The following is a 27,972-nucleotide window of genomic DNA, read 5'->3' as shown; positions in this document are numbered from 1 at the left end:
CTGGAGTATGAATTTGGGGGAAAATTATGTCCCTTTAGGCCAGGGGTGGGAAATGTCTGGCCCATGAGTTATATAAGGCCAATGAAGTCATGTGGTTTGGTCCTGCCAAGGCAATTGCAGGAAGGACTTGAAATTCAGTAAATCAATAGCAGGCTGGTTTTTAAGCTGATAATTTTGTTTGGCCAATATATGATGTTGTAAATATCCAAATGTCCATTGGCAGAACAAAGATTCACTGCTAGACTATCTGAATCCAATGCAGTACTAGGGTTGAATGCCTTTGTTGGCATAAGAGACAAGGCTGCAAGTCTTGAAATCTGAAAGTGGACTCCTCGAGAAGCCAGAAATGGGGAGGACTGGCCTTCCATAAATTGAAGAAGAGAAAAAGATCCCCCCTGTTAACTCAAGCATGCATCAGTGAGGTATGGGAGGGGTAGGGAGGAGAAGCCCCCCCCAAAGAATTGGACTTAAACCCAAGACACCCTGGTAGGGTTTTGAATTTATGCTACCTCTGTGTTTAAAGACATCTAGCTAATAAATGGCATAAAAACTAAATTGGAACCCATGAAATAAATTCAGTACCAGCAGAAGAAATATGAAACTATTCCACATCTGTAATCCAGGACACCAAGGGTGTATTTTCATAGAAAATACCTCTTGCTAAAGATAATATCAGAGGGAGACTTGCACTATGGTACAGCAGATTAAACTACTGACAGCAGCACTGACGTCTCATATGGGCACCTGTTCAAGTACTAGCTGCTCCGCTTCTGACCCAGCTCCCTGCTAATGTGCCTGGGAAAACAGTGGAAGATGGCCCTTGGGCCCCTGTACCCACATGGAAGACCTGGAAGAAGCCCTGGCTCTTGGCTTTGTCCTGGCTCAGCCCTGGCCATTGAGGCCATTTGGGGAGTGACCCAGTAGATGGAAGACCTCTCTCTCTCTCTGCCTCTGCCTCTCTGTAATTCTGCCTTTCAAATAAATAAATAAATCTGTAAAGAATAATAGGGGCTGGTGCTGTGGTGCAGCAGGTTAAAGTCCCAGCCTACAGCTCTGGCATCCCCTACTGGGGCACCGGTTTAAGTCCTGGGAAAACAGCAGAGGATGGCTGAAGTCCTTGGGCCCCTGCACCCATGTAGGAGGCCTGGAAGAAGCTTTTCACTCCTGGCTTTGGATCGGCCCAGTTCCATCCATTTCAACGATTTGAGGAGTGAACCAGTGGATGGAAGACCTCTCTATCCATCTCTCCTTCTCTCTGTAACTCTGCCTCTCTAATTAATTAATTTTTTTTTTTTTTGGACAGGCAGAGTGGACAGTGAGAGAGACAGAGACAGAAAGGTCTTCCTTTTACTGTTGGTTCACCCTCCAATGGCCGCCGCGGCCGGCGCACCGCGCTGATCCAAAGCCAGGAGCCAGGTGCTTCTCCTGGTCTCCCATGGGGTGCAGGGCCCAAGCACTTGGGCCATCCTCCACTGCACTCCCGGGCCACAGCAGAGGGGTTGCCTTGGAAGAGGGGCAACCAGGACAGAATCTGGCACCCCGACCGGGACTAGAACCCGGGGTGCCTGCGCTGCAGGCAGAGGATTAGCCTATTGAGCCATGGCACCGGCCTAATTAATTAACTTTTAAAAATAATAATTTTGTTTAAAATGTTCTGAGAAATACATAAAGTCAAAAATGGGGACTTAGATGAAGAAACATTTATTTGAGAAAAGGATTAAATAGAAATTCTAGATATGAAAATGACTTATTTGAAGTACACATACATACACATACATACACACATACATACATACATATACATGCAGGTGGGTTATACAGTGGACTAGAATCAGTCAAGTAGAGATTTAGTGAATGGGTAGAGAATTTTTAAGAAAGCATTTGAAGTATTTCATAGAGAGAAATAAAGATGGTAAGATGTGAAAGAGCTATGGAGGACAAAATAATATTTTTAATACATCTAGTTCCAAAGTTCCAAAAACATGCATTTTTTATGAACTATTTTCCATGAACTTTGTAAGAGCTCCAATTATTCATGAATTTTAACATTTTTGCATGAAAATAAATCTACCTTTTTTAAAAAGATTTATTTATTTATTTGAAAGTCAGAATTACAGAGAGAGGAGAGGCAGAGAGTCTTCCATCCGATGGTTCACTTCCCAATTGGACGCAATTGCCGGAGCTGTGCCGATCTGAAGCCAGGAGCTTCCTCTGGGTCTCCCATGTGGGTGCAGGGGCCCAAGGACTTGGGCCATTTTCTACTGCTATCCCAGGCCATAGCAGAAAGCTGAATCGAAAGAGGAGCAGCCAGAACTCGAACCGGCACCCATTTGGGATGCCAGCGCTTCAGGCCAGGGCTTTAACCTGCTGCGCCATAGCGCCGGCCCATAAATCTACCTTTTAATTCCATTTTCCCCATAAACTTTTTGAAGTACCTTCACATTTAATATTGATTCTAGAAACAAAGCTTACTTACATGTTGTATATCGTTTTACCTTTAATTCACATTTGAGTCTTTTATTTTCAGGATGTTTTGAGTTAAGTGGTAGTTTTATTATTTTTTTTAAGTTTTTAAGTTTTTTATTCAGTGAGAGGAATGCACAGGAAAGTGAGGGCTTTAATTAGGGAAGAGGGAGAAGTCTAGAAGCTAAGTTGGGTCCATACCAGGCAGAGGGCAGAACAGGAGCGAGCCACGTGGAGCAAGCTTATGGTTATGAGCAGCCACAGGTGGCTGAGCACAGCAGCAATGCAAAGGCAGAGAGCAGGCCCTGAGCCACGTGAATGAAGCAAGCAACCAGGCAGGAAAGCAGAGTGGGCAGCCCAGCCGGGCAACAAGGGAAGGATCCACCAAATTCCAGGCCTTTTATTTACTCCCAAAGTGGGCATGGTTACATAGTCTGATTGGCAGGTGAGTGTACAGGTGGGGTAGTTTGTTTTAAATGCAGTTTTATATACAATTGTGAGAGCCTTAGCATTCTTGGAAATGTTGCAGTGGTTGCGATGGGACAGTTCTGGCAGGACCCCAGGTTCCTATCTGTGTTTAATTCCTTTTTTTCCCTTTTTACTTTAAAGATATGAATTGTGCTCTTTCTCCCCTCACAATAAAGAAGTACATAAAGCTTAAAAAATTACTTGCTTATTTAGAAAGAGTCCATATAATATTTTATTTTGGGAAAAAGTGGCTCTGCTTCCAAAACGTTGAAACCTAGTAAAAATGCTTTTATCAACCATCTATATTTTTACTAGTTAATAAAATGAGAACATAAAGAGAAATGTGTAATAATTAGTATTTTAGGTAAGTTGTTTGGAGGGGAATAACATATACTTAACTTTCATTTGGAACATGTTTCAGCAATTCAAGTAAAAATTGCAATCTTTAATGCTACAAATGATTATTTTGTCCTTAGGTTCCTCAAAGGAAAACACAATCAGGTTACTTTGATCTGGATTCTTCATTACCACATCTGAAAAGCTTATCATCTAGAAGGTATTTAGCTTTAAATTGTTTTTTGTATATAAAATGGAATTTCCAAAAATGCTGCTTTTTCACAATAAATAATTGTCACTCTAACATTCAAAATTGTAGTATGACTCTTGATTTTCTGTATGATATTATATACATATAGTTATTCAAGATGAGAAAGGAAGAAATTAAGACCATGAGTATCAACTGTGTATTGGTTATCATGATACACAAATGGATTGATTTTAGTATTTAATATTTAAGTGAATTTTCTGTTTCTGGTCATTAAACTCTACCTCTTATTCTTTTGCAAAAACAAAAAAACCAACCCAAACAAACAAACAAAAAAAAACAAGCCTTGACAGTTTCTTGCACATTGGAAAACAGTACCCTGATTGTATTCTTCAGTTACATAATCTTCTGAGATCAGGTGTGTTCAGGGTGGTATGACTGTAGACAGTTATATAATCTTCCTTTCTAATCTCATTTTCAACTGAAAGTGGGGATTGATACAGAAGCCTGCATTATTATGCAAATGTTTCTAGTAACTATGAGCATATTATAAATTTCACCTTGTAACCTTTTAGAATGATTTTTATGTATATACAATATATGTGCTTTATCAAATAACATTACAGATTATAAAATATAATAATTTTAAACTTGAAATTTTTTACTTTAAAATTTGATGACATTAATTTTATTATGGTTAGGTTGGGAGACATTGTTTGAATTTTCCTAATTTAATTTTGTGCAAAAGTAAATTAGGTAACAGACATTTGGCCTGGTGGTTGGGACACCTGCATCCCATGTGAGAGTGCCTGGGTTAAAATCTCAGAGGCACTCCTGATTCTAGCTTCCTACTAATGTAGACCCTGAGAGGCATCAGGGAATGGTTCAGATAGCTAGGGCTCTGCCAGCCATGTTTGAAACCAGTTTTAAGTTCCCAGACTCAGCTATGCAGGCCTTTGGGTAGTGAATCGGTAGATGAGAGATTTCTCTCTGTCTCTCAAAAAATAAGAACAAACAAAAGTGGGTGAGAAAGTATTATGGTTAATGTGTTGTTTTGCTGATTTGTTTTTTAATAGTCCTCAACCATGTTTAAACATTGAAGATGATCCAGATATTCATGAAAAGCCGTTTTTGAGTTCTAGTGCTCCACCTATAACAAGTCTTAGTCTTCTTGGAAATTTTGAGGTAATATGTTTTGACGCTATTTTATGATTTGAAATTTCTTAATTTCACCTGTGTCTAGGGTGTCATTTATGTCTTTAACTTTGTAAAATGGAATAAATATATTGTCTTTTTCCAAAACCTTGAAATTCTTTTTTCTTTTTTATTTTTGTGACAAGGGAAGTTGGAGCAATAGTTGATAGTGGTATCATAGAATTGGATTATCTATTAAAAGAGATAGAGTGCTTGGGTGAAATCACGTGGGATAGAGTTATCTGACTCCATAGCCAGGAAGTTAGAATTGACCATATCTTCTATGGGTGAAATTGTCTCTAGGACTCCATGAAAAGTTATGGTGGACTAATAGTAGTAGTTCCTTCATGACAAAGGAGGTTGATATGAAAAATTGAATTATTCTCTGTGTTCTGTTTGTAACTTTTCCATAAAGCTAAAATCTATTCTATAATCTTACTTCTAAAAATCAACTGATTGGCCAGCATCGTGCCTCAATAGGCTAATCCTCTGCCTGTGGCGCCGGCACACTGGGTTCTAGTCCCGGTTGGGGTGCCAGATTCTGTCCTAGTTGCTCCTTTTCCAGTCCACTTCTCTGCTGTGGCCTGGGAGTGCAGTGGAGGATAGCCCAAGTGCTTGGGCCCTGTACCCGCATGGGAGACCAGGAGGAAGCACCTGGTTCCTGGCTTTGGATCAGCGTGGTGCACCAGCTGCAGCGGCCATTGGAGGGTGAACCAATGGCAAAGAAGACCTTTCTCTCTGTCTCTCTCTCTCACTGTCCACACTGCCTGTCAAAAAAATTTTTTTAAAAATCAACTGATAAAGATCTTAGATACATGTACTCCTTATTTAATATGAGTATTTCTACTTGGGATCAGTTGTGTCATTAATTCAGTTGTCTTTAGTTAAGAGTCAGGTTAACTTTAAACATGAATCTGTAAATAATATTTTAAAATTGATTTTAATTGGTGAAGTTCTTAGGAGAAAATAATTGAAATTTTGAATTTTTATTAATAATAAAAAGGAGTATTGTAGCACAGTGGATTAAGCTGCTGCTTAGGACATTTGTATCTCATATTGAAACTAGAATTAAGTCCTAACTACTTGGCTTCCAATCCTACTTCCTACTAATGCTTCTGAAAAGCAGTACCTGATGGTCCAAATACTTGGGTCCCTGCTATCCACATTGGAGTCCCATACAAATTTCTGACTTCGGACTGGCCCAGCCCTCATTGTTGTAGCCATTTGGGTAGTGAATCAGCAGATGGAAGATACCTCTCTCTCTCTGCCTTCCTTGCTGTCACTCTGCCTTTCAAATAAATAAATATTTATACATTAAAATAAATAATAAAAAGTTGTCTTTTAATATATTAATAGTATGTTTATAGCTATTTTAATATTGAGGGTATCTTTCAAAGTTTTAATAGAAATAAAAAGGTATTTTGTGATAAATTTATCCCTCTTCCATGTCACCTTCAAGGTATCAAGTCAGATGTTTTAAACTATCATAGAATTAAAATTGCATAGGCCATTATAAGGACCAGGTGCTAAGCAACCTTTCTACTACAAGAAATTTAAGAGGTAAAAAGAGCAGTCCGATGTGTGAAAACCCTACAAAAAGGAAAGATGGTTAAATGATTGGTATATTGTTTTCAGAGGATTCTGTTTACGCAGATATGCATACATTTTTCAAGCGACTTAAGAAATTCAGAATTCTGAGACTATCCGTTTCATACATCCACTTATTTGTAAAGATTTGTTTATTTAAAAAACAGCATGACAGAGGAGAGACACAGAAAGACATCTTCTACCTACTGGTTCCCCTAATGGCTGGGGTTGGTTCAGGCGAAAGCCAGAAGCCAAGAACTCCATCAAGATTCCCATATGGATGGCAGGAACCCAAGTATATTTACCATCACCCACTGCCTTCCCAGGTGCATTAGCAGGAATCTTGATCAGGAGTGAAGTAGTCGGAACTCAAACTGGCACTCTTAATATGGGATGTAGGCATCCCAGTCAGCAGCTTAACTTGCTGTGCCACAGCACCCACCCCAAACATCCATCTTTTCATGAAGTTGATACTCTGCAATAATTACCATTGATATCTGCTTTACTTAGTGAAATTTTTTTCAATTTTTTTTAACTTTTATTTAATGAGTATAAATTTCCAAAGTACAGAATATTGATTACAATGGCTTCCCCCTCATAATGTCCCTCCAACCCACAACCCTCCCCTTATCCACTCCCTCTCCCCTTCCATTCACATCAAGATTCATTTTCGATTCTCTTTATATACAGAAGATCAGTTTAGCATACATTAAGTAAAGATTTCAACAGTTTGCTCCCACACAGAAACATAAAGTGAAAAATACTGTTTGAGTACTAGTTATAGCATTAACTCTCAATGTACAGCACACTAAGGACAAAGATCCTACATGAGGAGTAAGTGCACAGTGACTCCTGTTGTTGACTTAACAAATTGACACTCTTGTTTATGGCATCAGTAATCACCCTAGGCTCTTGTCATGAGCTGCCAAGGCTATGGAAGCCCCCTGAGTTCACTGACTCTGATCATTTTTAGACAAGGCCATGGTCAAAGTGGAAGTTCTCTCCTCCCTTCAGAGAAAGGTACCTCCTTCTTTGATGACCCATTCTTTCCACTGGGATCTCACTCACGGAGATCTTTCATTTAGGTTTTTTTTTCCCCCAGAGTGTCTTGGCTTTCCATGCCTGAAATACTCTCATGGGGATTTCAGCCAGATCCACATGCCTTAAGGGCTGATTATGAGGCCAGAGTGCTGTTAGGACATTTGCCATTCTATGGGTCTGCTGTGTATCTCACTTCCCATGTTGGATCATTCTCTCCCTTTTTGATTCTATCAGCTAGTATTTGCAGACACTATTCTTGTTTATGTGATCCCTTTGGTTCTTAGTCCTATCATTATGATCAATTGTGAACAGAAATTGATCACTGGGACTAGTGAGATGGCATTGGTACATGCCACCTTGATGGGATTGAATTCGAATCCCCTGGTATGTTTCTAACTCTACCATTTGAGGTAAGTCAGCTTGAGCATGTCCCGAATTGCACATCTCTTCCCTCTCTCATTCCCACTCTTATATTTAACAGCTATCACTTTTCAGTTAAGTTTCAGCACTTAAGAAGAATTGTGTATTGATTACAGTATTCAACCAAAAGTATTAAGTAGAACAAACAAAAAAAATACGAAGAGGGATAACATATTAAGCTGCTCATCAACAGTCAGGGTGAGGGCTGATCAAGTCACCGTTTCTCATAGTGTTCATTTCACTTTAACAGGTTTCCTTTTTGGTGCTCAGTTAGTTGTCACCTATCAAGGAGAACAAGTGGTATTTGTCCCTTTGGGATTGGCTTATTTCACTCAACATAATGTTTTCCAAATTCCTAACAGGAATCACTTTTCAGCTAAAATTTAAACACCTAAGAATAATTGTGTGTTAATTACAGAGTTCAACCAATGGTACTAGAACAAAAAAAATACTAAAATGGATAAAGTATTACATTGTACATCAACCGTCAGGACAAGAGCTGATCAAGTCACTGTTTCTCATAGTGTCCATTTCACTTCAACAAGTTTCCCCTTTGGTGCTCAGTTAGTTGTCGCCAATCAGGGAGAACATATGATATTTGTCCCTTTGGGACTGGCTTAATTACTTAGTGAATTTGACACCCTCTGGCTGTTTAAAAGGGGGGATGGTATTCTCGCTCCCCCCTTTCTCCCTCTGTAACTCTGACATTCAAATAAATAAAAAGTCTTTACAAAATAATTAAAGAGGGGCTGGCACTGTGGCATAGTGGGTTAAAGCACCAGCCTGCAGTACCGGCAATCCCATATATGGCCAGCTGTTCAACTTCCAATCCAGCTCCCTGCTAATGCACCTGGGAAAGGAGCAGAGGATGGCCCAAGTCCTTGGGCCCCTGCACCCATGTAGGAGACCTAGAAAAAGATCCTGGTTCTTGGCTTTGGATCAGCTCAGCTCCAGCTGTTGGAGCCATTTGTGGAGTGAACCAATAGATGAAAGACCTTTTTCTCTTTGTCTCTACCTCTCTCTCTAACTCTGTTTTTAAAATAAATAAAAATAAATCTTTACAATAATAATAATAATAAAATAAAGAGAGGCCAGTGTTGTGGTGTAGCTAGTAAAGTCACTGCCTGCAATGCCAGTATCCCGTATGGGTGCCAGCTCATGTCTCAGCTGTTCCACTTCCTATCCAGCTCCCTGCTAATGTCCTGGGAAAAGCAATGGAACATAGCCCAAGTATTTGAGCCCTTGCCACCCAGAAGACCTGGAAAAAGCTCCTGGCTCCTGGCTTCAGCCTGGCCCAGTTCTGGCTACTGTGGCCATCTGAGGAATGAACCAGCGGACAGAAGATTTTTCTCTGGCTCTCCCCATCTACCTGTAACTTTGATTTTCAAATAAGTAAATAGATCTTAAACAAACAAAAAAAAGCAAGGGGGTGGAGGATGGACTTTAATTATTAACTTGGCATATTGGTCTTGTTTCATGAAACAGGGAAAAGTCTTAGTCCTATAATGTTGTTAAGGATAATCTTGATATTTTGGTGTTATTTGTGCAGCCTTAGATAATTTCTATAAATAAAATGACCAAGAATAATAGCCAAGTAAAAGGCTGTCCATCTGATTTCTGTGGCTAATTAGTCATCTTTTATTGCCACAATTTAGAGTTTTCTACTATAAAACCTGTCATATCTATTCCTGTGATTCCCTTCTTCTGTCAGTTCAGTCCAGTATAATATTGTCAATAATCAGAAATGAGTTATTTTTCCCATATTAGGGAATTGCACTGTCACTATAAAATATCTTGTATTTGCTAGAGTTTTATATAAATGGACTTATATTTTCTCTTGGAACACTGGTTTGGTGGCTTCTTTCACTCACCATCATTATTTTGAGATTATCCATGTTGTCCTGTGTATTAGATTCTACAAAATATTCCTTTTTATTATTGTTGTGCAGATATGCAACAATCTGTTCGTTCACCTGATTCTAGAAATTTAGGCTGTCTCTCTTTCTTGGCTAGCAAAAATAAACTACAGCTAAATTCATGTATTAATTTTTGTGTGGACATAAATTTTCATTTTGAAAAGAATATAAAGTCTGTGTAGGGGCCAGTGCTGTGGCGTAGTAGGTAAAGCCACCACCTGCAGTGCCCATATCCCATATGGGCTCCATTTGAGTCACAGCTGCTCCACTTATGATCTAGCTCCCACTTGTGTACCTGAGAAAGCAGCAGAGAATGGCCCAGGGCCCAAGTCTTTGGGCCCCTGCACCCATATGGGAGACCCAGAAGAAGCTCCTGGCTCCTGACTTAGGCCTGGCCCAGCCCTAGCCATTGCTGTGATCTGGGGAGTGAATCAGTGGATGGAAGATCTCTGTATCTCTCTGCCTCTGCTTCTTCTTTCTCTTTCAAATAAATAAATAACTCTAAAAAAAATCTGAGTAGTAGGGTAGTTGTATATATAACTCTTCAAGAAACTACCCAGGGGGAGGCACTGTGGCATAGCAGGTAAAGCGGCAGCCTGCAGTACGGGCATCCTGTATGGGCACTGGTTTGAGTTCCAGCTGCTCCTCTTCCCATCCAGCTCTCTGCTGTAGTCTGGTAAAGCAGTAGAAGACAGTCCAAGACCTTGAGCCCCTATACCTGTGTGGGAGACCTGGAAGAAACTCCGGGATCCTGGCTTCAGATTGGCTGTTGTGGCCAGTTGGGGAGTGAACCAGTGAATGGAAGATCAATCAATCTCCCCCTCTCCCCCTCTCCCCCCTCTCCCCCCTCTCCCCCCTCTCCCCCCTCTCCCCCTCTCTCCCTCTGCCTCTCCCTCTCCCCCTTCTCCTTCTCCTCCTCCTCCTTTCGCTGTGTAACTCTGACTTTCAAATAAATAAATAAATCTTAAAAAAAAAAAAAACTACCAAACTATTTTCCAAAGTGGCTGTGCCATATTTTAATTGGTACAAGCATTGTGTGACAGTTCAAGCTCCTCTACATCCTGGCCACTGTTTGTAATAGGCAGTCGTTTTCATTTTAATTATTATGGTTTTAATTTGTATTTGCCTAATGAATAATCACCTTGAACCTCTTTTTCAGTGCTTCTTGCCATATAGGCATATATGTTTTCCAACTATTTTCTTCAAGACTGAAGTTTGGCTTTACGTTTTTGGAACACTGTGTTTTGAAGAACAAAAGATTTTAACTTTTCTGAGGTCTAATTTATTATTTTCTTTCGTGTATCTTGCTTTTGATGTTGTGTTTTGAAAAATCCTTGCCTAGGCCTAGTCTTTTTTACTTTGGCACTATTGATATTTTTGCTAGACAATTATTTATTACAAGGGGGCTGTCTGCATCCCAGAATGTTGAGCAGAATCTTAGACCTTAACTTACTTGATCCCAACAGTAGTATACTCTTTTTTTTTTTTTTTTTTTTTGACAGGCAGAGTGGACAGTGAGAGAGAGAGACAGAGAGAAAGGTCTTCCTTTTGCCGTTGGTTCACCCTCCAATGGCCGCCGCGGCCGGCGCGCTGCGGCCGGCGCACCGCGCTGATCCGATGGCAGGAGCCAGGTGCTTTTCCTGGTCTCCCATGGGGTGCAGGGCCCAAGCACCTGGGCCATCCTCCCCTGCACTCCCTGGCCACAGCAGAGGGCTGGCCTTGGAAGAGGGGCAACCGGGACAGAATCCGGCACCCCTACCGGGACTAGAACCCGGTGTGCCGGCGCCGCTAGGCGGAGGATTAGCCTAGTGAGCCGCGGCGCCGGCCTAGTAGTATACTCTTGATGAGCAAGCAAAGAATGTTTCCAAACATTGCCCTGTGTCCCCTAGTTGAGAACCACTGGCCTAACCCAAGGTCACAAAGGTTTTCTTTTAAAAGTTTGTATTTTTTTTTAAATTTTTTAAAGGTTTTATTGTTTGAGAGATGGAGTTACAAGAGAAGGAGAGGCAAAGAGAAAGGTCCTCCATTTGCCGGTTCACTCTCCAAATAGCTGCAACAGCCAGAGCTGAGCTGACCCGAAGCCAGCAGCCCAAGAGCTTCTTCCGGGTCTCCCATGCGAGTGCAGTGGCTCAAGCACATAGGGCATCTTCTACTGCTTTTCGAGGTCATAGCAGAGAGCTGGATGAGAAGAGGAGAAGCTGAAATGTGAACTAGTGCCCATATAGGAAGCTGGCGCCAAAGGTTTAGCCTACTACACTACAACACTGGCCCCTAGAAGTTTTTTTCACGTGTAGATATGTGATCTATTTTAATCTTTGTATATGATATGAGATGTGTGGTCAAGGTTCATTTTTATGCATATAGATGTCTAATTTGTGGAGACCAATTTGTGGGAAATTGATATTTGAAGTTGTTAAGCCTACCAATCCATCAAGTTTATTCATTTACATATTCTTTTATTTATTTCATAAGTTTTTTAAAGATTTATTTTTATTTGTTTGAAAAGCAGAGTTAGAGAGAGAGAGAAAGATCTTCCATTTGCTGGTTCACTCCCCAAATGGCTGCAATGGCCAAGGCTGGGAGCCTTGAGCTTCTTTGGGTCTCCCACATGAGTGCAGAGACCCAACTTGGGCCATCTTCCACTGTTCTTCAAAGACGCATTAGCTGGGAGATGGATTATGACTGGAGCAGCCAGGACTCGAACTGGCACCCATATGAGATGCTGGGATTGCAGGCTGTGGTGTTACCTGCTATGTCACAACGCTGGCACCTTTCATCAGTTTTTTTATAGTTTTCAGGATACAGAATTTTGGCATACTTTCATAAAGTTATACATGAGCATTTCATGTTTTCTGATGTTATTATAAATCATACATATAAATAATTCCCTGTTCATTGCTAGTATATTCAAATATGAGTTGTATGCATGTGTAACACCTGTGATCTTGCTTAGCTCACTTGATCTTGTTAAAGATTCTGTGCACTTTTTTTTTTTTAATGTGGACAATCATATCAATTACAAATAGGGACAGTTTTATTTGTTATCCATCTGCCTTTTGTTTCCTTTTCTTGCCACTTTACAGTGAGTAGGGCCTAGCATGTACTCTGTCCTAATGTATTAAATTCAAAAAGCTCTAAATTATCTTAGATAAAGTTAGCAACTATTATTAATTGTTCATTTTATCCACAAGCATTTCTCTATTTGCTTTTCCTAGGAAAATTTTTTCTGTATTTAGAATAGGTTTCTTATTTAAGAAACATTTTGTGATCACCCTACTATATGTTGTGCTATATGCTTGGAATATGATGCTAAATGCTGAAGTTCCTGCCTTAGGTTTATAGTCTATTGGAGAAGAAGGAAATAGAAATAATTTATAAACCCAAGTCCTCAGTACTTACACATCTGCTGTTTTCTGCTAAAGGAATTGGGGAAAGCTTTACTGAGAAATGGTCAGAAAAGATATGCAGGAATTTGCCAAGTGAAATTATACATGACATGGGAAATAGCAAGAGATTTCTGAAAGAGGGAACCACCATATGCAAAGCTGCATGTGTAAAAGTAGTGAAAAGATCGGGTGGCGTTGAAATGCATGACCTGGAACTGGATCATGGGGCTCTGTGCATTTAAGGAGGTGATGAGGAGGTAAGGTGGAGTAGAGTAGCACTTAGATGCCTTGCTGTGGAGCTTTGACTTTATTCTACAGAAAACAGGAAAACAATATTTTTAAGCTGGTGAATGATATAAGACTTTTTTTTTTTTTAATAAAAGACTGTGATAGTAGTACAAAGAATTCACTAGGGAGTGACAGACTATAATTAGATTTTGCATTTGTTTGGATGAGGATCGACCTTGGTTAGTGGTGGTAGGGATAAAGAAGACTCCTTGAGACTGAGGGTAAAATCAGCAGGGTATAGATTGGATTGGTTGTAGTGCAGGAAGGGAATAATAGAAGGCTGGTTGTAATACAGGTCATTGGTCTTAGCTTTTTGACCAGATTTTAGTACAGCTGATGCATCACTGTTTCCAATTTAGATTGTACAGACCATTAGAATCATGAGTTTGTAGTGTTTCTATTCAAATAATTACTAGAGGAATGCTATTCACATTTCATAATATATACAGGTATGTGTTGAAAGCTTCTGAGGGTTTAAAGTGTTTCTCATATCTGGAAAGTCTTAACTATTGAAATGTGACTGGGCTAATGAAGGATGGATTAGGAACTTCTCTATTGTTTGTATTTCTGTACTCTTAAGGTTTTTCTAGTGCACATTTATCCTTTCTAAAATTAAGCAGTACAACACAGGTCACTGCAACTACATTTTTAAAAGAAGCAGTTATTTTTCAGCTAAGGTTCCAAGTGCTTGGCTTCCTCTTTTTATGGAACTTTGGCATGTTACCTGTTAAATTCCAAGGGCTTTTCTATGCCTAGCATCATGAATAGGCACTGTGAGAAAGAAACACCAGGTCATATTTTTAATTTACATACAGATATAAAAATAACATATTAAACAGTTAGGTCTAACCAGTGGTGCAGTTCTAAGAGAGAAATTGGAATTTCACTTGGAATAGTGTGGTTGAAGATTGATAGGAGATGGGGGTTGATGTCTAGATGAACACGATGTGAGGGCAATCTGGCTGCAACATCTGTTACCCCATTGATCACCAGGATTGATTCGGCTGATCTGGCTGGCTAGGCGGGTGTCCCCTTCCTACTCCACCACTCCTCCATATGCGTCCCTCCTGAAAGCTGTGCACTTGTTTGAAGAGGACGATCTTGCCCACTAGAGGAGGACCGGTCTTCGGTCAAGGGTATACGAGTAGCTGCACTCCCTTGCTAGAACCTCCAAACAAGCTCTCAAGATAGATGAACAAACATATTAATTTTTCTAATTGCTTTTTTTTTAACATTTATTTCTTCTAGGAATCTGTCTTGAACTATCGTTTAGATCCTCTCGGCATTGTTGATGGTTTTACTGCTGAGGTTGGGGCAAGTGGTGTTTTCTGCCCCACACATTTGACTCTTCCAGTTGAAGTGTCATTCTACAGTGTTTCGGATGATAATGCTCCCTCTCCTTATATGGCAAGTATTTTTAAAATTGTCTTTTTCTGCCAAAATGAACCTACTTAATGACAAATGTCTTTAAGTGTTTTTGTGCAATGCCTAAAAGTATAAAGTATTCCCTGAGGGAAAATTGTAAGCTGAATACAGAGTAATATATCAAAATAATACCTCACAACTTCTTTCTAAAGTAGCTCAAATATCAGATTACCCCTTTTGCATTTGAGAATGGTGCTTAAAATTTACTTGTTTCTATGTGATTCAGAAAAAAAAAATAAAAATTGATTAGTGAGTTTCAGTCTTGTGGCACAGTGGGTTAAGCTGCCATCTACAGCACCAGCATCACATATGGGCACCAATTCAAGTCCCAGCTGCTCTACTTCTAAACCAGCTCCCTGAGGATGCACCTGCGAAAGCAGTGGAAGATAGCCCAAGTAATTTGGGCCCCTAGACTCACGAGGGAGACCCAGATGAAGTTCTTGACTACTGCCTTTGGCCTGGCCCAGCCATGGCCATTGCGGCCATTTGAATGGGAGTGAACCAGCAGATGGAAGATAACTCTTTTCCTCCCTCCCTTCCTCCCTCCCTCCCTCTCTCTTTCTCCCTTCTGTAACTCTGACTTTCAAATAAGTAAATAAATAAGTCTTAGAAAATTGATTATTGACACCATAATTTCATTTTACTGCTTTCATACAAATTCTTGAGAGCTTTCTGTGCACTCTCATCATACAAGGGTTGCCTTCCAATGTGACCCTTATCCCAGTGGAGTTTAGGTAAGAGTTTGTTGGCCTAAGGCTCATATAAGGGCTTCCTACTCCCCTTTTTCCTGTGTGGTTTTCAGATCTTTCCTGTCTAATCCTAAAGTTCTTTTAGAATACCACAGTTTCTGGGGCTGTTGTTGTGGTGTAGTGGGTAAAGCTGCTGCCTGCAATGCAGGCATCCCATTTGGGTACAGGTTCATGTCCTGGCTGCTCCACTTGCAATCCAGCTCCCAGTTACTGGGCTGGAAAAAGCAGCTGAAGATGACCCAAGTACTTGGACCCCTACCACCTACGTGGGAGACCTGGATAAAGCTTCTGGTATTAGCCTGGCCCAGCACTGGCCATTGCTGCCTCCTGGGGAGAGAACCAGCAATGGAAGATCTCTCTTTCTCTGTTACTCTTTTTTTTTTTTTTATAAGAACTTTTCTTTCATGATTTTGTTTATTTGAAAGAGTTACAGAGAGTTGAAAGAGACAGACAGAAAGGTCTTCCATCCATTGGTTCACTACCCAGATGGCCACAATGGCTGGAGCTGCGCCAATCTGAAGCCAGGAGCCAGGAGCTTCTTCCAGGTCTCCCACGTAGGTGCAGGGGCCCAAGGACTTAGGCCATCTCCTACTGCTTTCCTAGGCCATAGCAGAGAGTTGGATCAGAAGAGGAGCAGCCAGGACTCAAACCAGCACCCATATGGGATGCCGGTGCCCATATGGGATGTCGGCACTTTAGTCCAAGGCTTTAACCCTCTGTGCCACAGCACCAGCCTCTCTGTGTAACTCTTATAATAAATAAATAAATCTTAAAGCAGAATAAATGAATCCTAACTCTTTCTGACTCAAGCCAATGTCTTAGTAGAAAGTTAAAGAGCTAAGAAGAATTAGAGTACAGCTTTGAACATTAAGATCAGTCCTATGATTTCACTTTTCCAGTGTTTTATTCCAATGTATTATAGGTAAAATAAGCCTTCAAATGGCAAAATGATATAGAATTCTGGTGTATGATTAGTATCACAAAATTTCCAAAAAGCAAAGAATAAGTGACTAGCAATGGAAGTCTATAAAAAGTTTACAGTGGTAGTATCATATTTGAAATCAAAAGTGAGTTTTTATGTTAGGCCTTACACTGGGAAATACAAATCACTATAGACATGGTTTTCTAACTTGTAACCTGGTCCAACTGGTTCCACTGCCATGCCTTCTAGGTTTTAGCAACAGTATCTTTTGTAATTAATAAAAACTGAGAACAGAGACTTCTGCATAATGAGGAGAGGGACAACAGAGAGGAAGAGAAACTACTTTTTAGGGACTTAAATATGGCCTCCTTGTTATTGGCCCAATTTTCTCAAGTAAGATTATTTAAATTTTCTCCAGTTTAAAGGTGAAACTTTGAGTCAAGAACTTTGTCAGTTTCAGTTTGATAGGAAAAGAAAATTGATGTCTACTCATTTTTTCAAAGTTTTCTCAAATATATATGTATAGAGGATAATCCTGAAAATACCCAACATTGGTTATTATCAAATAATAACAGAACCTCCCCTCCCCCCGAAACTTACCTAAGTATCTCATTTACCAGCTGTTATTTATATGTTGTAGAAAGATGGCCCTACTTTTCCAGTATGCTTTTGGAAAAATTACTGCTAATTTTTGACAGTTAATAAAGTAGAAATTGCTACTAACATAAGTTAAGTACTAGAATAAATGCCTATCATACTGGGATACTTACAATACTAGAAATCAGCTATAAAGACACCAATATTTCTTTTCTAGGATACCTTGAAGTCTCATCAGTTTCACATTTTCTGTTGGCACATAGTAAAATGGGATAGAAAGTTAAAATCTTGAACACTATAATCTCATTTTTTTTAAAGATTTCATCTATTTATTTGAGAGGTAGAGTTACAGAGAGAGGAAGAAGCAGAGAGAGAGAGAGGTCTTCCATCCACTGGTTTACTCCCCAAATGGCCACAATGCCCGGAGCTGGGCCTATCAGAAGCCAGAAACCAAGAGCTTCTTCTTGGTCTTCCATGTGGGTGCAAGGGCCCAAGCACTTGGGCCATCTTCTACTGCTTTCCAAGGCTATAAGCAGAGAGCTGGATTGGAAGAGGAGCAGCCAGGACAGGAACAAGCACTTATGTGGTATGCTGGCACCACAGGCAGAGGCCGACTACACCAGAGCGCTGGCCCTGTTCTGTCATTTCTCAACAGAATCCCTGGTGACCATTAGGGTGATTTAGAAATAGGATAAAAAAGTGATTTGGCTTAAAGTCAGCCTAAGTAATTATCTTTGAGAGAAATTCATAAGAAAGAGGTAATTTGAACTGTGTATGAAAAAGCAACACATTAATTTTTAAAAAATTATCGATATTTAAAAAAATAAAGTATTAGGGATATAAAGTATGTTGTCACTATATTTATAAAGTATATGGATACATACAAATGATCACCAAATTTGAATAAGTATTGGAAAGGATATAAATGAGGTTAGTGTTTTGAGTTCATTTATCCTTTTAAGACTCTCTGACTTCCTTTTCTCTGATAATATTCTTTAATCAACTATCTCTATCCCTTATTTTTTTGCTAAGTCACTTTACTTATTAGAAATAAGTTCCCTTTGTGAATGGCCTTGTCCAAATCTCTTTAGGGAGGGTGGGGAGGGAGAGAGGGAGAGAGGTCTCCCACGTGCATGGCAGGGGCCCAAGTATTTGAGCCATCTTCTGCTACTTTCCTGAATGAGAAGTGGGGGCTGGATTGGAAGTGGAGCAACCAGGACTCAGACCACGCCCAGATGTGAGATGGTGGGCATTGCAAGCAATGAGCCACAGTGCCAACTCTGCAGTCCAGATCTTAGACCACAAATCTTTTCTCCTGTAAATTAATATAATTACTTTTGTTCTTCAGGAAATATTTTTTATCTTTGGGTAGGTTAGTCTGTTTTCAAAGGACTTACTATGTTTTATAAGATAATATATACCATGGGCCGGTGCCGCGGCTCAGTAGGCTAATCTTCCACCTAGCGGCGCCGGCACACCGGGTTCTAGTCCCGGTAGGGGCACCGGATTCTGTCCCGGTTGCCCCTCTTCCAGGCCAGCCCTCTGCTGTGGCCAGGGAGTGCAGTGGAGGATGGCCCAGGTGCTTGGGCCCTGCACCCCATGGGAGACCAGGATAAGTAACCTGGCTCCTGCCATCGGATCAGCGTGGTGCGCCGGCCGCAGCATGCCGGTCGCAGCGGCCATTGGAGGGTGAACCAATGGCAAAGGAAGACCTTTCTCTCTGTCTCTCTCTCTCTCACTGTCCACTCTGCCTGTCAAAAGAAAAAAAAAAAAAGGAAAGATAATATATACCATGGATCAGCAGAACTGAAACACAAAACTCCTTTTTATTACTCTAATAGTAACCTATTGCTCTATTGGTAACTTTGAGACTTTGCATCACAAATTATACAAATGAGTAACAAAGGTAAAGTTCTAGCACAAAAAATTCTATCTTGTGGTGTAAAGGTGGTATAGAACTTTTCATCAAGTAATTCCTTCAAGATTGACTCAGAGCCATGTAATTTCTCAGTTCAGAATGAATAGTAAAAATGTTTTGCAGTTGTTTTATGACAAGATTTAGCTGTTTAGAAGCTATTATATGGTGAAACCAGGCAAAATAGCTAAAGCAGATATGTCAATAGCAAATTTAGGCTGTGACATGTAGTTTTTCATACTATCAGGGCCATGTATGGTTTCCATTTCTAATGAACCAAATCAAGATCGACTTCTTTCAGGTTTCTACTTATTTTTTGCATATTCTATATTCAATAATTTGAGGAGTTTTAATATAAAAATGTGAGTAAAATTAGTTTATCTTATCCTTATTCTTCTATCCTAAAATGCAAGAAGAAAATACATTGCTACTTTTTGTGTTAAACACTACAGCTCTTTGTAGCTATAATTATTAACATGCTGATCAATTAAAATAGTGAAATTATGAAAATAAGAAATATCAAATGCAATATTAGTAAATTCTAAAAATTTCTTAATCCTTTTCTAAAATTTCTAACTTTCAAATGCTATTACCTTGTTTAGAAATTGTTTTAAAGTGCTGACTTAAAAGTTTTCCAGAACTGCACATTTATTCTTTATAAGTTGTTTTAGTTACTACTATTGTGTTCTGAAATCAGTCAGAAAATTTTATGTATTAAAGGAAATAAGTGACCGGTGCCACGGCTCGCTTAGCTAATCCTCCACCTGTGGCGCTGTTACCCCCCGGGTTCTAGTCCCGGTTGGGGCCGCCGGTCCTGTCCTGGTTGCTCCTCTTCCAGTCCAGCTCTCTGTTGTGGCCAGGGAGTACAGTGGAGGATGGCCCAAGTGCTTGGGCCCTGCACCCCATGGGAGACCAGGATAAGTACCTGGCTCCTGCCTTCGGATCAGCGCGGTGCGCTGGTCGCGGCGGCCATTGGAGGGTGAACCAATGGCAAAAGGAAGACCTTTCTGTCTCTGTCTCTCTCTCTCACTGTCCACTCTGCCTGTCAAAAAAAAAAAAAAAAAAAAAGAAACTCGAGAAATGTCACTTGATGGGATAGTCCTGTTTTCTATTTACTTTTATATAGATTGGCATGTAAATGTGTAATGATGGTATCATGTCATGTAGAGCATGCAGTTGTTCTACTTAACTGTTTAGGAAAAAAAGTATTAGTCTAGTTAAAGCAAACGAATCACTTTTTTTTTTTTAAAGATTTATTTATTTGAAATTCAGAGTTACACAGAGGAGAGGCAGAGTGAGAGAGAGAGAGAGAGAGAGAGAGAGAGAGAGGGAGAGAGAGGTCCTCCATCCACTGGTTCACTCCCCAGATGGCCGCAATGGCCAGAGCTGCACTGATCTGAAGCCAGGAGCCAGGAGTTTCTTCCGGGTCTCCTGTGCAGATGCAGGATCCCAAATAGCCATCCTCCACTGCTTCCCAGGCCACAGCAGAGAGCTGGATCGTAAGTGGAGCAGCCCGGACTTGAACCAGTGCCCATATGGGTTGCCGGCACCCCAGGGCAGGGCGCCAACCCGCTTTGCCACAGTGCCAGCCCCACGAATCACTGTTTTTTAAAGCTATTTGAAAATTACTAGCTGTAGTCATATGGTCATCTGGATTATTAAGATGCTTTCACACATTCAGTTTGAACTTAGCTGGTATTAATTTATACTTAATTTATATTATTTGGACTTCTGCAGTATTTAGAGCATCCGCCTCAAAAAAAAAAAAACCCACTTCACATACTAGAGCAGTCTCTTTCAAACTCTGATGTACATATATCATCTGGGGAGCCTTGTTAAAATATAGATTTGACTTGGTCGATCTAGGGAGAGACCAGACTTTCTGCATTTCTTATCAGTTCACAAGTGCTGCTGGTCTGAGCACCATTTTTTTAGTCTCAGAATAACTTGAGGATGCCAGTACCCTTTAGACAACTCTGTTGCAGTGACCCTAATTTAGCTTTAACATTAACTCAAACCTTAGCCCTTGAATCTATTGTGTTCTGATTTAAAATAAGTTTGGATTCTTAGATTCCTTAACTTACAGGTAAGTGGCCAAAAAAAGCAATACCTTAATAAGATTGTGACTAAGGTACAACATGATATGTGATTATTTATGAAGAAATACTAATTCTTAGAAAGTTGGGTTTTGTGGCCAGCACCACGGCTCACTGGGCTAATCCTCCGCCTGCGGGGCCGGTACCCCAGGTTCTAGTTCCGGTTGAGGTGCCAGTTCTGTCCCGGCTGCTCCTCTGCCAGTCCGACTCTATACTGTGGCCTGGGAAGGCAGTGGAGGATGGCCCAAGTGCTTGGGCTCTGCACCCGCATGGGAGACCAGGAGGAAGCACCTGGCTCTTGACTTTGGATCGGCACAGCACGTAGCGGCCATTTTGGGGGTGAACCAATGTAAGGAAGACCTTTTTCTCTGTCTCTCTCTCTCTCAAAAAAGAAAAAAAAGAAAAGAAAAAGAAAGTTGGATTTTGTAGCCTTTGTATAGAGCAAACCAGTCTTAAAAGTTTCTGATTGAACGGCAAAAGGAAGACCTTTCTCTCTCTCTCTCTCTCTCTCTCTCACTATCCACTCTGCCTGTCAAAAAAAAAAAAAAAAAAAAAAGGAAGGAAAAAAAAAGTTTCTGATTGAAACTTCATTTTCTGTGTTGTCTCAAATGTCTGTTCTATAAAGTAATTCCCAGGTAGGGATCCTAAATTCTCAAATTTCCTTTCTGCTTTGTTTCCTGTCTCTAGTCAGAAATTCAGAGATATAATTTACTTCAGCTCCCTGACTGAAGAATTAACTTTGTTTTTGGCCACAACTTAGATCCTTCCACACTTGTGACTTTTTCTATATCCAAAGAGCAATGAATTGTTTGGCTTATTCATTCTCCCTTTCTTCCAAGCGACATGGGAATAATCCTATAATGTCCTTTTTTTTCTTTTAATTAGGGAACTTCTTATACCTTACTAGAAATTTTAAGCAGTGTGGCCATTGATATTATGTATTGTTTATTGCAACTTCTCTAGGACAAACAGTGAGTTGTTTTCTTAGAGGCAAAACCCTTACTATTTCATACTCATAGAAGGTATCTTTGTTAACTTCAACTTTTTATCCATAGAGATAGAATTATGAAATTTTAATAAATGTATGATTTATCCTTATTTTAGTCTTTTATATACATTATGCATCAGTTTGTACTCAATTTCTCTTCTTTTATTTCAAGGGTGTGATTACTTTAGAGTCCCTTGGTAAAAGGGGTTATCGAGTACCTCCTTCAGGAACAATACAAGTGGTATGTGTTTTATAGTCTACAATTGCAATAATCATTCTCTCACATACATATAGAACTTAGCCCTTTCTCCTGCTACTGCTGCTGCACCAACTTTGGTAAGTAACAGTGGGCCTGCAGCTTGGTTTGGAGTTTCCCTGCTCTGCCCCAGAAGTGACCATTTGGGGACCTCCATAAAAGGAAAGCATTAATAAGCTGATCAAGGTGAATGTTACAGAAAAATAATATATTACTATTTGCATAACTTAAATGAGCTCTTTCCAGTTTAATTAGAGCCTAACATTACTGTTTCCTTCTATTTAATAAATTAAGGCAGATTGAGATTGATATATTTAAAAGGGAAACCTGAATATTATTATTGCTTTGGCAGGAATACTAGAAAAAATATTATCCGTTGTGCAATATTTCCCAAATGTGATCTGATGAGATGATCATGTAAAACACAAATGTAACCTGACAAATGTCAGGGCAGAGAAGGCATCATTCCTTTTGATCTAGGCATTAATCTCATTTTGGCTCGGGAGAATTCTTCTAGCCCATAGCAGTTATTCTTGTAACTTGATATCAAGGCCAGTATGCAGTTGAATTCATATCCAGGTTTGACCCAGTATAATCCTGCAAGCCCACAAGTTTATCGAAGTTTGCAGACTGAAAGGAATCTCGCAGAGTGGAAAGGATCATAGCTGAGGCTTATTCTTTGCATTTAGTATAATTTCTAGTTCAACAAGCCTTTTTTTATTGTAATTGTAATTGTAATTAATTTATTGGAAAACAAAGGAAAGAGAGGCAGCCTGCGCACTCCCCAAAAGGCCACAACAACTCAAGCCTGAGTCAGGAACCTGTTACTCAATCTGGGTCTCCCATGGGTACTAGCAACCCAATCACTTGAGCCATCATCACACCATTCAGGGTCTGCACCAGCAGGAAACTGGAGTCAAGAGCCAGAGACAAGCATCAAACCCAACTACTCTTATATGAGACATGAGTATTGCAACTGGTGTGCCAGCTAGCAGGCCAAATATCAGACACCCAGCATGTCTTTTTATGAAGTTTAGCCTCAGTGTGTATCACCATTGTTCTAATACGACAAATAATCTGTACATTTGTTTATTTCATATTTTACCAGACTGAAACATGATACTGTACAATCAGTACACATATGTATATATTGTAATATATATATTTAATAAGAGTCACTGCACATTAATATATTAGTTTTATGTTGAATGGTTTGCTTGAACTAAAATAATAATCTTCTGTTCACTTGCCCCTGGCTGTCTGGCTCATGAGAAAGCATAGGTCATTGGAAAGCTAACTGTCTATTGTCATAATAATGAGACATAAACCCAGAGGTAGCACATTGAGCTTTTGTTTGGAGACTGTGATGTTAAAAGTTAATTTGAGTATGTCTTTCATTCTTTATATAGTTTAATAATTTATGAACGTGGTTTGAACTCCTGGCATGCTTGTTGTTGTGGTTTTTGAATGTATTAGCCTTAATCTTAAGACTCACTAGATTGCAAAAATTGGATCATAATATTGATATATTTCTTATTTCGATTCAGTGAGTGATGTCCAGTGCCACGGATGAGCTTCTGAAAGCACGGGCACCAAGTTACCTATTGATGTGTTGGTAATTTGGTTAAAGTTAGATCAGCAGCTTGGGGTTTAATTTAAAAATTAGTGCTTTTTAAAATAATGTTCCTTCATTTATTCATAGCCAAGTATTAATTGAATTCAATTCAGTGTTCATTAAGGATACATATTTTGCTCTAAGATGATATGTTTAAAAATGAAATCCTCACATTACTGCAGATTTTGAAATGATTATCAAGTGAGGACATGAGTACTTTGGCTCTAATAACAGTGAGCTTAATTTTCTAAACTTGGAAAAATTTCCAAATATGAAAAAAATCTCTTCTTTGAACACCTACTTTTAATTTTACAATAAACATATGTACCTAAAGCACCAAGAATTCTGGTTTATTGAACTGTTTTATTTAGAAAGTTCTGTTTACCCACAATTAAAATGTGAGGGAAAATGAAAACTCTATCTTGAGAATTTTGCAGCTGATACTCTTTAGCAAAGCTGATAATAACAATGTCAAATAATTGAACTGAAATAGCTTAACCCAAAAAAGGTGTATTTTGCTTAAGCTTGCAGAATTATTTCTTAAAAATCTGAATAAGGAATAAAAGTTATATATTGCTTTTAATATGAAATTGCTGACCAAAAATTTTGATTTGTTACAGGATTTTTTATTGTGATATAAAAACTTATATGGAATGTTTTTAAAAATATTTTTCAAAATTTTGAAATTTTGCTTATCTATGATACTGAATTATATCCAGTGAGATTCACTTGTTATTAAAAAGCCTACTTAATTATTGGTATGGTAAATTCTCATTCATGTCAACAAATCGCTGTTTTTAAAGTATAATTCTCTATTCTTTCTTCAGACCTTATTTAATCCTAATAAGACTGTGGTGAAGATGTTTGTTGTGATATATGACTTGAGAGATATGCCAGCCAATCATCAGACATTCCTACGACAAAGAACTTTTTCTGTTCCTGTTAAACAAGAAATGAAGAGAAATATTAATAAAGAGAACATCCGACATACCGAAGAACGGTTATTACGCTACCTCATACATCTGAGGTAATACTTCAAATTAATATGAAAATGTTATTTTAGGACAGCTCTATATAAATTTGTTTGTTTAAAAAAAAGAAGTGTGGCCGGAGCCGCGGCTCAATAGGCTAATCCTCCGCCTGCGGTGCCAGCACCCCAGGTTCTAGTCCCGGTTGGGGCACCGGATTCTGTCCCGGTTGCCCCTCTTCCAGGCCAGCTCTCTGCTGTGGCCCGGGAGTGCAGTGGAGGATGGCCCAAGTGCTTGGGCCCTGCACCCGCATGGGAGACCAGGAGAAGCACGTGGCTCCTGGCTTCAGATCGGCGTAGCTCTGGCCGTAGCAACTATTTGGGGGGTGAACCAACGGAAAGGAAGACCTCTCTCTCTCTCTCTCTCTCTCTCTCTCTCTCTGTCTCTCTCTCTCTCACTGTCTAACTCTGTCAAATAAAAAAAATAAAAAATAACAAAATATGTATATACACAATTAGCCACCAGATCTTTCAGTTGGTTTAGGAAAAAAATCTACGAACTTGGAATTTTTTCTTCTATGTTGAGGGAAAAACAAGAGAAATTAGTGTTACAAGGTAAACTGGTTTATCTGCCGGTAAATGTGTGCAAGTAAAGACTCCATCCTGGCCGTTGCCTCGGCTCACTAGGCTAATCCTCCGCCTTGCGGCGCCGGCACACCGGGTTCTAGTCCCGGTCGGGGCACCGGATTCTGTCCCGGTTGCCCCTCTTCCAGGTCAGCTCTCTGCTGTGGCCAGGGAGTGCAGTGGAGGATGGCCCAAGTGCTTGGGCCCTGCACCCCATGGGAGACCAGGATAAGTACCTGGCTCCTGCCATCGGATCAGCGTGGTGCACTGGCCACAGCGCGCCGGCCGCGGCGGCCATTGGAGGGTGAACCAACGGCAAAGGAAGACCTTTCTCTCTCTCTCACTGTCCACTCTGCCTGTCAAAAAAAAAAAAAAAAAAAAAAAAAGAAAAAAAAAAGACTCCATCCTGCAGATAGTGGCAGGGGATAAAAAGAGTTTCATGTACAGTTGTGGTAGCCATTTTCATTTCATTGCTGACTTTTCTCTTGACTTTGGATAATGGTCTGGTTTTATTTTGATAGCTGCTGCTACTGCTGATAGCGATTCTTTCTCATCCTGTTGTTATAATCAAGACTTGATTATGGCCGGCACCGTGGCTCACTAGGCTAATCCCCCACCTGCGGCGCCGGCACACCGGGTTCTAGTCCCAATCGGGGCACCGGATTCTGTCCCGGTTGCCCCTCTTCCAGGCCAGCTCTCTGCTGTGGCCCGGGAGTGCAGTGGAGGATGGCCCAAGTGCTTGGGCCCTGCACTCTATGGGAGACCAGGAGAAGCACCTGGCTCCTGCCTTCGGATCAGTGCGGTATGCCGGCCGCAGTGGCCATTGGGGGCGGTGAACCAACGGAAAAAAGGAAGACCTTTCTCTCTGTCTCTCTCTCTCACTGTCCACTCTGTCTGTCAAAAAATAAAAAAATTTAAAAAAAAAGACTTGATTATGTCGTATGATGAAATGTTTTTTAACGTGTGTAATCCATTTTAACTACTCCAGATGATCAGGGGCTAAACTGTGCAAAATGGGTCAGTCCCTGCTGGAATCACAGAGCCCATAGTGTGATTGGCTGATGGACCTGCAGATGAGGAAAGATTCATGTGCTGTGAAGTCAGGCCTTAGAAGGAAGCTTGTACCTGAGACCCAGGCTTACTGGAAGGTGCATTACAGGCAGTGTAAGAGTGAAAAGGAATATGAAGTATTTAGCAAGTAGCCAACTGAATTAGAAGTTAGTGTTCACCTAATACTGTGTAAGATTAATTCTACCTTCTTTCAAATTTTGAATTACTTAGATTTGTTTATTTTAAGGACTAATTTCACAAATGACTCTTCTTTTTGTTTAGGTTCCAGAGTTCTAAATCTGGAAAGATCTACCTCCACAGAGATGTACGGCTCCTGTTCTCTAGAAAGTCAATGGAGGTTGATAGCGGTGCTGCGTATGAACTCAAATCTTACACTGAATCACCAACAAACCCTCAGTTTTCACCAAGATGTTGATAAGAAGTGACGGTTCAAAGTGTTGGCTCAGTACCTAAGTTTGAAAGTAAAAATTAGCATAGAATGGAGTGTACCAAATTAACAGGAGAGTGGATCCTCTCCCGTTTTCCTGGACCAGTTTTTAGCAGAAGATTCCTGAAATGAGATCTACATATTCCAAGTAGACTGGAAACACTCATGTCCTAATCCTTTTTGTACTGTTGAAACCACTTCATTGGACATGTTGCGATAGCAAACCCCCCTGTTAGATTAGTGTTTACACATTTTCTCTCTCAGTTATTTAATATTTAATGTTTTCCTTAATACTCAAGTGATGTTTGTCTCTAGTGTTCTAATGTAGCACAAATTCTATGTAAAATCATACTATGTATTTTTGACATTAATGTTGAAATATGAAATATATGCACAAGTCTTTAATTTTGTGTGATGTGTTTTAAGTGCTATTCATTTTAAGTTATTGAAAATGAGAATGAAATGTTGAGCTTCTTTAAGATTAACGCACTATGCAAGCATGTGTACTTTTTATATCTCTCAAGTTTAGTTTTTATAACACCATCCAGGTTGCTATCTCACGTGCTGAATTGGCAGTGCAGTGTGGATTAAGCTGCTTCACATTCCTCTTGTAAGTCAGATCCTCATGCCACTCATATGCCTCAAGGATTCCTCATCCCCAAAGCAGTTCTATTTTTCCTCACTCTTATAGAGGCTTTACATTTAACTGCTGTCCCTTGCTAGATAATTTTCTCAAATTGTTAAAAGAATATGTACTTTGAAAACAAATTAGTATTTATATTGTAAATATATGCAAAAACCTGAGAAATGTGTATCTGACTTTTATTTTCAGATGAGTCATGTATATTGGGTGAATTAGCCACCAGGAGGTTTCCATTACAGCTCTAAAGCTGCCAAGATGAGAGGGAAGATGTCTTGGGTCTTGTCCTAGTTATCACTTCCTTGTTAAAGATCATTTGGCAACTTGGAACACCACCAAGCAGGGGCACTAGCCTGCGTACATCAAAGTCTTC

General features: G+C 39.9%; 1 protein-coding gene across 11 annotated transcripts in view; it reads left to right on the top strand.

The window, feature by feature from the left end:
* Positions 1 to 27,767, top strand: part of ATOSA (atos homolog A) — a 144,029-nt gene extending 116,262 nt beyond the window's left edge. For 7 of the 11 annotated variants that reach the window (XM_070054212.2, XM_089310357.1, XM_051822367.3 and 4 more), the window contains 6 exons: positions 3,408 to 3,487; positions 4,552 to 4,660; positions 14,556 to 14,714; positions 22,172 to 22,240; positions 24,698 to 24,897; positions 26,794 to 27,767. In XM_070054212.2, the coding sequence (XP_069910313.2) occupies positions 3,408 to 3,487; positions 4,552 to 4,660; positions 14,556 to 14,714; positions 22,172 to 22,240; positions 24,698 to 24,897; positions 26,794 to 26,947 (771 nt within the window). In that variant the 3' untranslated portion in view covers positions 26,948 to 27,767. Of the gene's footprint in view, positions 1 to 3,407; positions 3,488 to 4,551; positions 4,661 to 14,555; positions 14,715 to 22,171; positions 22,336 to 24,697; positions 24,898 to 26,793 lie in introns of all 11 variants that reach the window. The other 4 variants (XR_016218152.1, XR_011380911.2, XR_011380910.2 and 1 more) reach the window with 1 other exon arrangement.
* The last annotated feature ends 205 nt before the right edge of the window (positions 27,768 to 27,972 follow it).

Source organism: Oryctolagus cuniculus, chromosome 12, assembly GCF_051225735.1.
Source record: "Oryctolagus cuniculus isolate XC-2025 breed Fujian yellow rabbit chromosome 12, ASM5122573v1, whole genome shotgun sequence".
NCBI lineage: Eukaryota > Metazoa > Chordata > Mammalia > Lagomorpha > Leporidae > Oryctolagus > Oryctolagus cuniculus.
This window is presented reverse-complemented; position numbering and strand designations above follow the sequence as displayed.